Source organism: Callorhinus ursinus, unplaced genomic scaffold (assembly GCF_003265705.2).
Source record: "Callorhinus ursinus isolate GAN/ISIS: 27379988/994484 unplaced genomic scaffold, GSC_fseal_2.0 scaffold11, whole genome shotgun sequence".
Classification (NCBI taxonomy): domain Eukaryota; kingdom Metazoa; phylum Chordata; class Mammalia; order Carnivora; family Otariidae; genus Callorhinus; species Callorhinus ursinus.
Window position 1 is genome coordinate 24,942,484 of NW_027397073.1, and position 12,311 is coordinate 24,954,794.

Consider the following 12,311-nt stretch of genomic DNA (forward strand, 5'->3'; position numbering starts at 1 on the left):
AATCAACCATCGCTACTGTTTTAAATGTTGCAGCCTGGTTCCTTCAGGTGAGCTGGAGCCAGAAGGCACCCTGAGGACAGGGATAGGTGGTATCTTCTGGAAAACAGAAGCTCACATGCTGGCAGCACCAGAGTCTGCAGAATCAGATCATGCCAACAGGACTGTGTTCGGTTCGGGGAGGCTTATTAGTAGGAATAATAGTCCGTAGGATGGGACAGGACCTAAGAACCATCAGGTCATGTCCCAGACATCTCAGCACTGCAGTGTAAGTGTCTGTCTTTCCTCTCTAACCTCCATGTAAACAGAGACTGCGCCTATCACCTTCACCATTCTTCTTCCCAGCAAGCTGCCCTCCATGATGACGTGCTGATAGGATCAATGTGTGAAAAAACCAATAAATAAACAGAGGAACGAACCAACTCGACCATGACAAAGGGAAACAGCTGCAGGAATGAGGATATTTCGCTTAAAACACAGACTCGCCATGCTGGACTGCTATGGGAGAGACTAAACAGCCGTGGACAAAGGAGGTAAAACTAAAACCATCAGCTGGAGCTTGGAGAGGTGGTTTGGGGCTAAATCAGAGAAACACGTTCTAATCAATGGAGCTGCCTAACAATGTTCTGAGATGCCTTTTGAAGGAGTGAGCTCCCCATTACTGGAAATGTCCAGCATCTCAACAGCCATATGAGGGGGCTCCTGCACTGCCGGGTGAGGGGTTGGATCCGGTGACCTCTGAGCTCCTGGTCATCCTGAGAGCCCATGATGTTTTAGGGGCTCTGGGTCTGATGTGGGAGGAAGAGGTCAGCTCCAGCTCCTGGGGAGCTTCTATTAGAGGCGGTGCATGTGATAGTTATTCTAGCCAGTCACCAAATAGTTCTGGCTTCCTGAATTCCAGGCACATAGTAGGATTATACTTTGTGGGGTGCTCATGATTGGGTGGAGCCATGTGACCGGTTCTAGGCCACAAGCTAAGAGGGGAAGTGATGTGTATTATATCTGGGTTGGAGTGTTGACTTGCCAATGCAAGACCCTCCAGTGGTCCTCCTCCCTCTATCCTGGTGACTGCTGAGAATGGCAATTGCTCCATCAAGCTGGGTCTTGGATGGGTTGTTTACGGTTACCGAGATTCAAGGCTGTTTGTTGCTGCTGCATGACCTAGGCTATCCTGACTGATACAAGGGGACAGACTTTACCTGGATGGAACACCAGAGACAACAGAAGATATACAAGGTACACAAGCAGAGGTGGGGTTGGACAGCAGTTCCAGCATCTCAGCTGAGTGCACAGACAGCGCCGCATCTACCACCCTCATTCCCAATACTCCTGTAACCTCAACACAAACCACCCACTCCAGGTGTACTCTCTCCTGCTGCCCTAACATCCCAATATTGCACCCAACTTCAAGCCTTGTGAACACCATTTCTTCTCTCTTCACCCTCTTCTCTCTTCCGTTCTGTCTGGTCAAGCATCCTAACCATTCCTGAGAGCACAGATCAGGTCTCATGTCCTATACGGCATCTCTCTACCCACAGAGACCAAAAGGACCACTTTGGAATGACCACAGTATCTGTGGTCAGGAAATATCTTTGGGGAACTTAACTGAGTGCCTTGTATATCTTCCATGTTAAGTAGCCTCTACTCCACAAACAGGTAATGAGCCCAAAGGCTCCAGCTCATCTATGTCTGCCAAGCTCACAGCAGATACTCAATAAATACTGACTAAATAGAAGTGCCATGAACATGATATTTCTTAAATATCCACAGAGGCTGAGTAAAAATGGCACGGAACCAAATACTATAATTACCGAGGGCAACAAGATGACTGGCAGAAAACTCCTTTTACCCTTTCCTATGGGTCAGAGGTAAGCCATGTATCTGAGGCTCACCTCCACCTACCACCTGCCATCTCTTGAGTCTAAGTCAATGTTGGCATCTAGAATGAACCCAGCTGCAGGTTAGCACAGGTATTAGGGAGGGTAAGGGAACAGTGGAGAAATTAGGAAAATCCAGACTTGCTGCTACTTTTAGCAGCTATCTGAATCAAATTGGCCATTTCTGGAGACGCAGAAACAATGAAACAGATTTCCAAAGAGGTTCAGAGAAATCTATCATTTTGCAGAAGAGGTGCTGAAATGTGTGCCACACCTGGATCAACATCTGGTTCTCTGGACTCTTGGCACAAGACTCTTTTCACTCCTTCCTGAGGCTCCATTTGTTAGCGGACATCATGATGGCACAGGGGAATGCCCTTCTCTCATCATTTCAGGTAATGTGGGATCCCCAGGCCATTGGCCAGGACTCAAAGACATCACTTCTAACACACCCCCACCTTTCCCAGGGCTCCGCATGAAACTGCCCGATAAGGAAGTGTGCCCATCAGGCTCCCAGTGAAGATTTCATTGCCTCGCTCAACAGCCAACACTGCAGGCCAACAAGTTCTTCAGTCAGGGAGTCTTTCTCAAGGACTAATCAGACGCTCTGCTGCTGTTGTGCACATTAATTTTCTTCCCTTGGCACTTCTGTGCAGAGAGAGAAGAGCTGCTAGCTCCTGACCTCACACAACCTTCCATATGCCTTTGGCTTTCTTCCCTGAATGCTAAATCCCATGCTGGCACCTTGAGACGTTTTCTAAATGCACCAGGTTGCACTCTTTCCTATCAGCTACTTTCCTGTAAATCATCTCCACAATGATTCCCCTACTACAGTGAAAAGCTGGAAACGACTACAACTTCCTAAGTGACTAGGTGATGGATGAGCTCTCTTGGAAAGAGGCTGCCAGGACACCAAATACTCCCCAGTACGGCTGAATCCCAATTGTGGGCAGGTAGATAGCCCAATTTCCTCTGAGTCCCTTCCTCTCATCTCATGGGACAGCCTGCCCTAGGTTATACCCACTTTGTGTCTCTGAAAGGGCTCAGAGAGGGCAAGGGTTTTTCCCTTCCCCTTCTCCTTACATCAGTTGAAATAACAAAATATATAATCCCAGTGCACGGCTAATCCCCTAATGGTGCCTGCACCTGGGCTACTCATTCAGGGCACGGTTTGTGACCTGCCACACAGAGCTCCCTGGGCAGAATGCAGAACCTCAGCATCCTCCTGCTGGTCCCCACTTTCCTGGGCCCACGTGGCTAAGGGGGAATGCCAACTCAGCCAGCCACCCATTTCAATCTACCTTTAGTTCCCTCTGAAATTCTCCCCTAGGGGTGAATGTGGGGTGGCAGAGCTGTTCCACCATCCCAATGACCTCAGAAAGCTCAGCAAAATTGGTGGCGAGAGGAACAGAGTCCACCAGAGACTGACTGCATGGACTGGACCTGGGCCAACTCAGTGCAGTCTCAGGAGTCTTAACTGAGTGACTACTGTGTGCAAAGCCCTAGGCAGGGGTGGTCAGAGATATAGAGGCTGCCCTAGCGCTCATCTCAAGGTAGACCAGCTGGCTGAGGGGATAGCCAAATGTATGTGGAACAGTTTGATTCAACATGAATTTGTGACCCAGGAGACCCCTCCCAAAAAGGCCTCATCCTCTGCGCACATCAGTGAAGAGAGGCAGGTTTTTTTATATGTATATTTAAAATTTTAATTTCAAAAAAATTTTTTTTTTTTAAGAGAGAGGGAGGCAGCGAGAGCGAGTGGGGAGGAAGGGGCAGAGGGAGAGGGACAGAGAGAATCCCAAGCAGGCTCCATGCTTAGTGCAGAGTCTGATGCGGGGCTCGATTCCATGACCTGAGGTTATGACCTGAACCAAAATCAAGAGCCAGACGCTCAACCAACTGAGCCACCCAGGTGCCCTGAGCCAGGTTTATTTTAACCAGACCCCATCTCTACCTTCCTGGGGTTCTTCCTCCATAATGAACCTATGTCTCAGTTCCACCTGCCAAGAAACGATCAAATATGCGCCTTTTATGATTTCTTCTTTAAATTCAGTTGCATTCATTTTGTCTAACCCCGCTTACCCAAGCCAACTGTTCAACTGCTTCCTGAAGGTGGGACTGGGGGTTAGCTGGTGCTCGTGGTGCCAGGGTGCCCCATCCCACTGGCCCCCAGGCCTGCTCCATTAGCCCACGGTCTGGGCGACTCCCCACCCACTGTCCTCCAGGGCTGTGAACCTGGCCATGAAAGGACAGCGTGGGGTGAGGGAGGCAGGTGAGGGGCAAGTGGGAGCGCAAGTCATTCTCAGCCCCCTGGAATCCGATTGGGAGCGACAAGAGAATGAGACCAGAGGGAATGGAAGCGGGGGCCCAGAAAAGGTGATAAAGGGAGAGAGAGAGGAAAAAAGGAAGATTCTGGGAAGATTCCAGCACCAGATACCTACTGACCAAATAACAAGAGAGCTACCTTTTTGGTCTCTCATTTATCAGCCACTTATGTCCCCTGTCTAAGAATTTCAACCCCTTCCTGGAACTTTCTGGTTCTTGAGTCCCCAGATCCAAGCCCGCCTTTGCCAGCGAAGAGTTAAAGGAGTCTTTACGTAGGAAATTGGCAGACAGTGCTCCTGACGTGCTGGGCCTCAGGCCATGGCTGGAAGGATTTAGGGAGGATAACACGGGGTTCCTGACCAAGCACTGGCAGTCTAGTGGCAGGGACAACAGTCCTCCATGGAAGGACACCTACTACAGTAAAGCAAGGAAAAGGGCCAAAATACGGGGAGGGGCAGGTGAGAGACCGGGGTTCAAGTCCCAGCTGGGTCAGGTCATGACACCTCCAGGGACTTCAGTTACAAAGTGGCATAGAGAAGCTAGACAAACCCTCAGAGGCCATCGAGTTCTCTGATTTTTATAGGAGGAAGCTGAGGACGAAAATAATTTCTTTTTTTTTTTTTTAAAGATTTTATTTATTTATTTGACAGAGAGACAGCGAGAGAGGGAACACAAGCAGGGGGAGCAGGAGAGGGAGAAGCAGGCTCCCCACTGAGCAGGGAGCCCGATGCGGGGCTCGATCCCAGGACCCTGGGATCATGACCTGAGCCGAAGGCAGACACTTAATGACTGAGCCACCCAGGCGCCCCCGAAAATAATTTCTACGAAGTTTGTGGCAGAGCAAACAGGAGAACCTGGGTCTCCTGCCTCCTCCCTGACCCACAGCCCCAACCCAGGGTTCTCGTTATGGCCTCCTGCCCAAGAAACAATGCAACACACACACACATCTTGTAGTGTGAGAGGGCAGCTATCCCCCCACACCATGGTGTACAAAGGCTGGCAGCCTAAGAAAGATCTAGAACTGAGGCCACTGACCATCTTCGCTTAGGACAAAAGAGAGATGAGTTGATTTAATCAGCGCCATGGGCTTGAAGTCAGACGCAAGCAAGTGGGCTCAGGGCAATGTGTGAATGTAGCTGCTCTGAAATTGGGAGCAAGTGAGTGCAGGAGCCAATAAAGGTCCCCCGTATCTCTCTGGACAGGTACAGCATGAGGCTGGGCTGACCGCTGGGGATGGATGGGTTTTTTTCAGCCTCCAGTCCCATGGTCTTCCAGGGAAGCAGGTATCAGCAAAAATAAGTTGGTGACCAGGAGGGGGTGTACGGGGCCTGAGGGTCACCAGAGCAGCTGCCTCTTTCCTCCTGGCCTCACACCCCACACCTGTGTGGGTGCCCCATGGGGATCTCACAGGCAAGCAGCAGGGACAGAAGCAGCGGGCTCCAGCCGGGAACAGGAAGCTGGATGGCTGGCGGCGGGGGTGGGGGGGGTACTGACCCCTCACCCCCACATTCTGCCTCTCCAGGTCCTCTGCAAACCTGGAGCAGAAGTGATCTCAAGTGCCCCTCCAGCACCCAAACTCTAGGAGGCCCACTGTTCGTGGGATCCATCACCAACGCTGATGGGCGAACCTCCAAGGTCATTCGTGTTACTGCCATCTACTATTCCATGCCTCATTTATCCACTCTCCTCTCAACGGACATGCAGTTTTTTTGCAGATGTTGATGCAAAAATCATCAAATGACGAAAAAAATCTCAGGAATCTATGTGTTTTGAGGAGGGGGTATTTCACTGTGGGCTGGGTGTTCGGGGAGAACTTCCCAGAGAGCAGACCGCAACCCTCCTCTCTATTTCCTGCTCTCTCCTTATCACCATGGCTCAGGAGAGCAGTCACGAGCCAGCCCAGGAACCCAGACAGACAAGACACGTGAGCACCCCCGAAGGAGCACGGAGCTGGTTCCCTACCTGCTGCGGGGGGCCTCGCCCTCGGGAGAAGGGACAGCTGCTGTCTAGCCGCTCACCGTGGTCTGCTGCCCACTGCAGGAGAGAAAGGAGTGGTCAGTGATGGCTGGACACATAGGCTTGCCTTCACCCTGCCGGGGCCTTGCCGGGACGGCCCTGCCCTTCTGCAGGAGAGCCAGGATAAAAGCCTACTTGGCCATTTTCAAAGGCAAATCCTTCCCTACCAGTGGGTCCACTTTGGCATCTCCAAATTCCACCTTGAGGTGACCCCTCTGGTGTATGTTTGGGGAAGGCAGTTACTTCCCTTCACCTAAGCCCACCAGAGTGATCGAGCCCAGCTACCTTCCAGAGTCAACCACACAGGACACAGAGTGGTTGTATTTTGAACAACCAGCACAGCGTCTGACTGCCTGATTCGGAGGGGAGGCATATACGTGTGGATCTTCCCGTATACACAGCTCTAGGGGACAATGGACCCGTGGGCTGACAGGAAGAGCCCCAGACTGGCCATCAGAAGCCTGGCTCCAGCCCAGTCCCAGCACTCACTCCTCAAGAGCTCAGAGACCTGGGGTGCCCCAAAATGTGGTCTGACGGCCACTTGCATGAGATTCCCCCAAAACCTGCTGCACAGGGGTCCCTGGGCCCCACCCTCCACCCTCAGTGAGGGTGGAGCTGAGCTGCTGTGTTTTGACAAACTCCCCTAGTGATGCACCAGAAGTCTGAGAGCCGCTGAAATCCATGCATTTCCCAGGCTTTGTCTGGTCATCTACGACACGGGGCCAGCAAGGCTGGCTGACTGCAAGGTTGAAATGAAGGACTTCTGTAAACGTACAAAAACACTGTAGAGATATATTTTTTAAAAGATTTTATTTATTTATTTGAGAGACAGAGAATGAGAGAGATAGAGAGCACGAGAGGGAAGAGGGTCAGAGGGAGAAGCAGACTCCCTGCTGAGCAGGGAGCCTGATGTGGGACTCGATCCGGGGACTCCAGGATCATGACCTGAGCCGAAGGCAGTCGCTTTAACCAACTGAGCCACCCAGGCGCCCAACACTGTAGAGATATTAAGTAGTTGTAACAGTACAGCTTTTCCTCTGTAAGGTGTCATCGAGCCATATGGTGGTGTTTTTAATTATCGTTAAATGTTAGCTAGCCCCTTAGGCTAATGTTGAACACTGACCTTGACCCACACCAACACACGAAGAGCAGAGGAGCCCAATATCTCTATTTGACATACTTGGTCAAAACAGACTGAGTGTGAATGGCTCGAGGCCAGTGCAGTCCCGGTGTTATAAAACCTTAGCTGGTCACACCCTCCTGACTGTGGGTCAAGGGCATGACCTTTGTTGCAGCGCTGCTGACACAGGCCTGTATAAGAGCAGCCCTATCCAAATGAAATAAGATGAGGGCCACAAATAGGAGCCACAGAGGTAATTTAAAATGATCTAGCAGCCAGATTTTTTTTTAAAAGGAAAAGGTTAACTTAAATTTAATAATATATTTTATGTCAATATATCCAAAATATGATCACTTCAACAGGTAATTAATACAAGACATTATTTTTAAAAATTTATTTATTTATTTGAGAGAGAGAGAGAGAGAGAGAGAGAATGTGTGGGAGGGGAGGGGCAGAGGGAGAGGGAGAGAGAATCTCAAGCGGATTCCTCGCTGAGCGCAGAGCCCCATGCAGGGCTCGATCTCATAACCCTGAGATCATGACCTGAGCCAAAATCAAGAGTTGGACTCTTAACCGACTGAGCCACCCAGGTGCCCCAAAACAATATTAATCAGATCTTTCATATTCTTCTTTCCACACCAAGTTTTTGAAATCTACTTAGAGAACATGTCCGATTGGACCAGCCACATTTCAAATGTTTGAGACACACGTGACTAGTGGCTACAATACTGGATGGCACAGCTCGAGGGAAACAGTGGGGCAGCAGTCCCGGGCAAGTGTGTCCTAATAGCCATGTCTGGCCCATCCTTGTTGGGCACTGCCGAGGAGCTGACCCCTGCAGACTACAATTCCCAGCCTCCTGTGTCAGCTGGCTTCCAGCTCGGTTCGGCTACTGGGAGGCAGAAAGAAGGAAGAAGCCAAGGTGCTGGTTTCTCCCCTCTCCCTATGCCTCAGGGAGGGCCCTGCTGGCAGGGACTGGGTCTCCTTCATGGCCCCAGACCTCACCAGATAGGCCTTCTGTGCATGACCCTGACTCCCAGGCTCTGGCAACACCATCTCCTCCTTTTGTACCTCAGGCCTGGAGGTGGGATTGGCTTCCTGGGATTGCTGATATCTGGCTTATTTCACTTCTCAGCTCTTTTATCATCTGGGTTACCAATTGCCTGGATTACATTCCCTCTGGATATTTGCAGTCTCAAAGCATCTCCCCCAATATATTTATTAATTATATCAATTATTAATTATAATAAATATATTAATTAATTATATGAAGGAAAGTGAGAAATCCACCAGACACCACCTCAACCAAGAGATGGGGGATAACACTGGCCATAACGAAGCCTACCGACATCATGGACTTCCGAGTATGATGTGCTCAAGAGAGCACATTGCTTCTGAAGTGTTCTTGCCAAAAATGTACAACCTCAATCTAATCAGGGAGATTTTCTTTCTATGAAACAAGTAACCAGCACTCCTCAAGTCAAGGTCACGGAAAACCAGACCCAGGAAGGGTGCACAGACTGGAGGAGAATACGGAGACATGAAAGCTGGATGCAAATCTGGATCTTGGAACAGAAAAAGGGACGTTTGTGGGAAAACTGGTGAAATCTGAATAAAGTCTCATGATACCAATGTTAATTCCTTAGTTCTCATTATTGTACTATGGTGATGTAAGGTGTTCGTATTAGGGGAAGCTGGACGGGTCCATGGGAACACACTGTACTATGTTTATACCTTTGCCTTAAGTTTAATTAAAATAATTTCAAAATAATAAGTAATACATATATGTATGTATACATACATATTTTTTGAATGATATATACAGATACACATATGTATCTACATATGTGCATAAAGTGTTTAAACTACCATAAAAACAATTCTTCTGTTTTATACCCTTGCAGTGGCTTCTCCTTTCCTGGCTGGGGCTCCTTTCCATGACAGGGTAGAGGGTGGCCAAGGCCCGCGGCTAGTACTGGCTGGGATCACGCACCCTCCATCCCATCCTAGGACAGCCTTGCAGAGAAAGGCTTCCCCCCATCCCAGGTGTCACCCCCAGCTGCACAGCACCTGTGTGACATCTCCTGGAGGAGTGAATCGTGGGTGGGCACACTCCTGGGGTCAGCAAGCAGGGCGGAGAGGCTCGACAGCTCCCCTTGCCAAGCAAGCAGAGAGAAGGCTGAGGTTTCACACACTGCCAGAGGTAACCTCACCCCCTGGTTAGGCTTTCCGAGAGCGGTTCCAAGCTCCTGAGAGATGGCTCTGCTTTGTCAAAGTCATCCCTAACTTAGTATCCTCCAACCAGAAGACATTTCCTGGGCGCTTTCCGTGTAGGACCTGCAATAAGCACCTCCCTTCGTGGGAGAGGCGAGCTGTCTGATACAGCGATGCCAGGTGGAAGGCAAGGCTGAGAGAAGGAAGAGTTATGCCCTTGGCCGGGGGCCGGGGGAGGGGGCTGTGGGGAAGGAAAATGGGCCAAGTGGGGATTCCCGGAGAAGCGCGAGGCTGGGCGTGGACACAGGCAGTGGGACAGTCTTCAGCTCAGAGGCCGATTGCAGCAAGCACAACTCTCTCTGGTCAAGGCACTTGGAGACTTTTCGGGTCAGAAGAAGGGGGTGACCCTGCTAGGGGAGGGCGTCATCAGAGCTGTGTTAGGGAAGGCTAACTAGCCCGGATGGGGGCGGGGCGGGGAGCGGGTCAGGAGACTCTGAGTCCAGCGTCCAGGTTTCCACTGGCAGTGGAGGCAGAGATGGAAATGAAGAAATGGATCTGAGAGCATGGTACAGACAAGCAGCAAGCAGAGGAGCTGATCTGTGTGAAGGAGAGCAAGCAAGGCGATAAAGTCTGCAGAAACCCACCGCAGAGACCCAGTCAGGGCTGCATACAGGCAGGCCCCTGGGCAAAGTGGTTGCAGAAGGGACTGTGTGGCCCAGTTGTGCACAGCTTTCCTGTGCCCCAAGAAGGAATTAAGCGTGAATCCCTGCACTTATCCCACAAAGCTGTACCCACTGGGCTTGCGAGGCACCACCTCCAAACCCTGCAGGAGCAGCCTGCTCTCCAGGGTGGAGGCCCCGCACTACTCATTCGATGTCCATTGTTCCCATATATAAAAAATGTCCCACTTTTCCTGCCGCCTTGTGTTCAATGACCTTTTCCGGAGGACACCACCTCTTCTTCCAGAGGACTTGCTCCTGGCAGCAAACCAGTTTCCCTTGAAGGAGAAACTCTCTAGTGTTGGAATTAGGCATCGGGGTGGGACAGCTGTACCCACTGGGCTGTGGGACCTCCTCTTCCCTGCTGCTGCCTGGTGCTGGGATCACCTCCAGCAGGGATGAGGGTTCCTTCCTTGGTCCTAAAGCCCCTTGGGAACTCTCCCTTCCCCACCTCTGCTGGGATTGCTCTTAGGCTGTAGCCCCCACCTCCTGCCTCCCCCTAGCCTTTTCTGAGCTATTGCCTAGAAAAATCTCCAGACGCAGACCTTCCCTGAACCTGTCCTTATCTGTATGAGATGATTCCAGAACAGAGAGAAGGGCCCCCACCTGGAAAGCAGGCTCAGCTGTCCCACCCCGATGCCTGATTCCAACACTAGAGAGTTTCTCCTTCAAGGGAAACTGGTTTGCTGCTAGGAGGAAGTCCTCTGGAAGAAGAGGTGGTGTCCTCCGGAAAAGGTCATTGAACACAAGGAGGCAGGAAAAGTGGGATATTTTTTATATATGGGAACGATGGACATCGAGTGAGTAGTGCGGGGCCTCCACCCTGCTGCTATAATTTATTTCTTACTTTAAAAATCTGAAACACAGATGGCACGGGGTGAAGGTTTCATAAACGGGAGTATAGATGCTTATTCTATACCCAAAATAGATGCTTATTCTAGTATTCTTCACTCTTATCGGCACATTTAAATTTTTTTCACAGTAGGGGCACCTGGCTGGCTCAGCTGGGGGGAGCATGCGACTCTTGATCTCGGGGTTATAAGTTCAAGCCCCACATTGGGTGTAGAGATCACTTAAAATAAAAATCTTAAACAATAAATAAATAATTAATTACACAATAAAAAAATTATAATCTACTCTCTGTCATTTGCATCCCAGGAGGGACAGTATTTTAGGAGCACACGTGGTGAAAGACAGGGGAACCCCTTGAACCCTGGGGTAGGAGGAGCACAGGGTGGGGGAGGCTGAGGGTGGACCCCACTTTTCAGTGGTATAAAGCTCCCCAGGGATTGCACTTCCTGATACCCAAGTATATTACAAGGCTTGAGCCAAACCAGCAAGTTGACTCAGTATGTCTCACCCAGGATGAGACAAAGAGATAACTGAACAAAACTGCATCCACAAACAAACAGATGTACAAATGGGATTTTAGATCATAGATTGTATAATGATAAGGTGAGTGTTTCCAAACAGGGGAAAGGAGAAATCATCAATAAACACCGGGATTGAGACAACTGGAGGAAAGTGAAGAAAAATTGCTCTCGATGTCTGCCTCGTACTATCTGTCAACAGCACATTCCAAGTCGATTAAATGCCAAGATAGGAGTTTTAGACTACACTGAATTCTAAAACTTCTGTGTGACAAAAGAAATCATGAACAATATTAAAGCCAAGTGAAAGGCTACTCGCAGGGTGTATAGCAAGAATTAGTTTGTCAGAATATATAAAGATTTCATTTACATCTAGCCCATTACATATATTAACATTTACTCTTCACAGAGATCTAGGCACCTTTATTATGCCCACTTTGCAGATACGGAATTTGAGGCATAGCATGGCTGCTAACTTACCCAGGGTTACATGGCCAAAAAGTGGCAGAATGAGTAAAGGCATAAATAGCTTTTCATTCAAAGAGCCAATAAAAGTGTTGGATACTAAATGCAATGTGTGATCTTGGATTAGACCCTGAACCAGAAATTTTTTTTATTATAGTAAAATATACAGAACATAAAATGTACCATTTTACCCTTTTTTCAGAGTATA

The 12,311-nt window shown here is 49.6% G+C and overlaps 1 protein-coding gene across 8 annotated transcripts in view; it reads right to left on the reverse strand.

The window, feature by feature from the left end:
• CTIF (cap binding complex dependent translation initiation factor) overlaps positions 1 to 12,311 on the reverse strand; it is a 286,564-nt gene that overhangs the window by 192,176 nt on the left and 82,077 nt on the right. For all 8 annotated transcript variants that reach the window (XR_012380017.1, XM_073898235.1, XM_073898230.1 and 5 more), the window contains one exon: positions 6,162 to 6,233. Coding sequence is in view for 7 of the 8 variants with exons in the window: in XM_073898235.1 (XP_073754336.1) it covers positions 6,162 to 6,233 (72 nt within the window). In the remaining variant the exon portion in view is untranslated. The remainder of the gene's footprint in view (positions 1 to 6,161; positions 6,234 to 12,311) is intronic.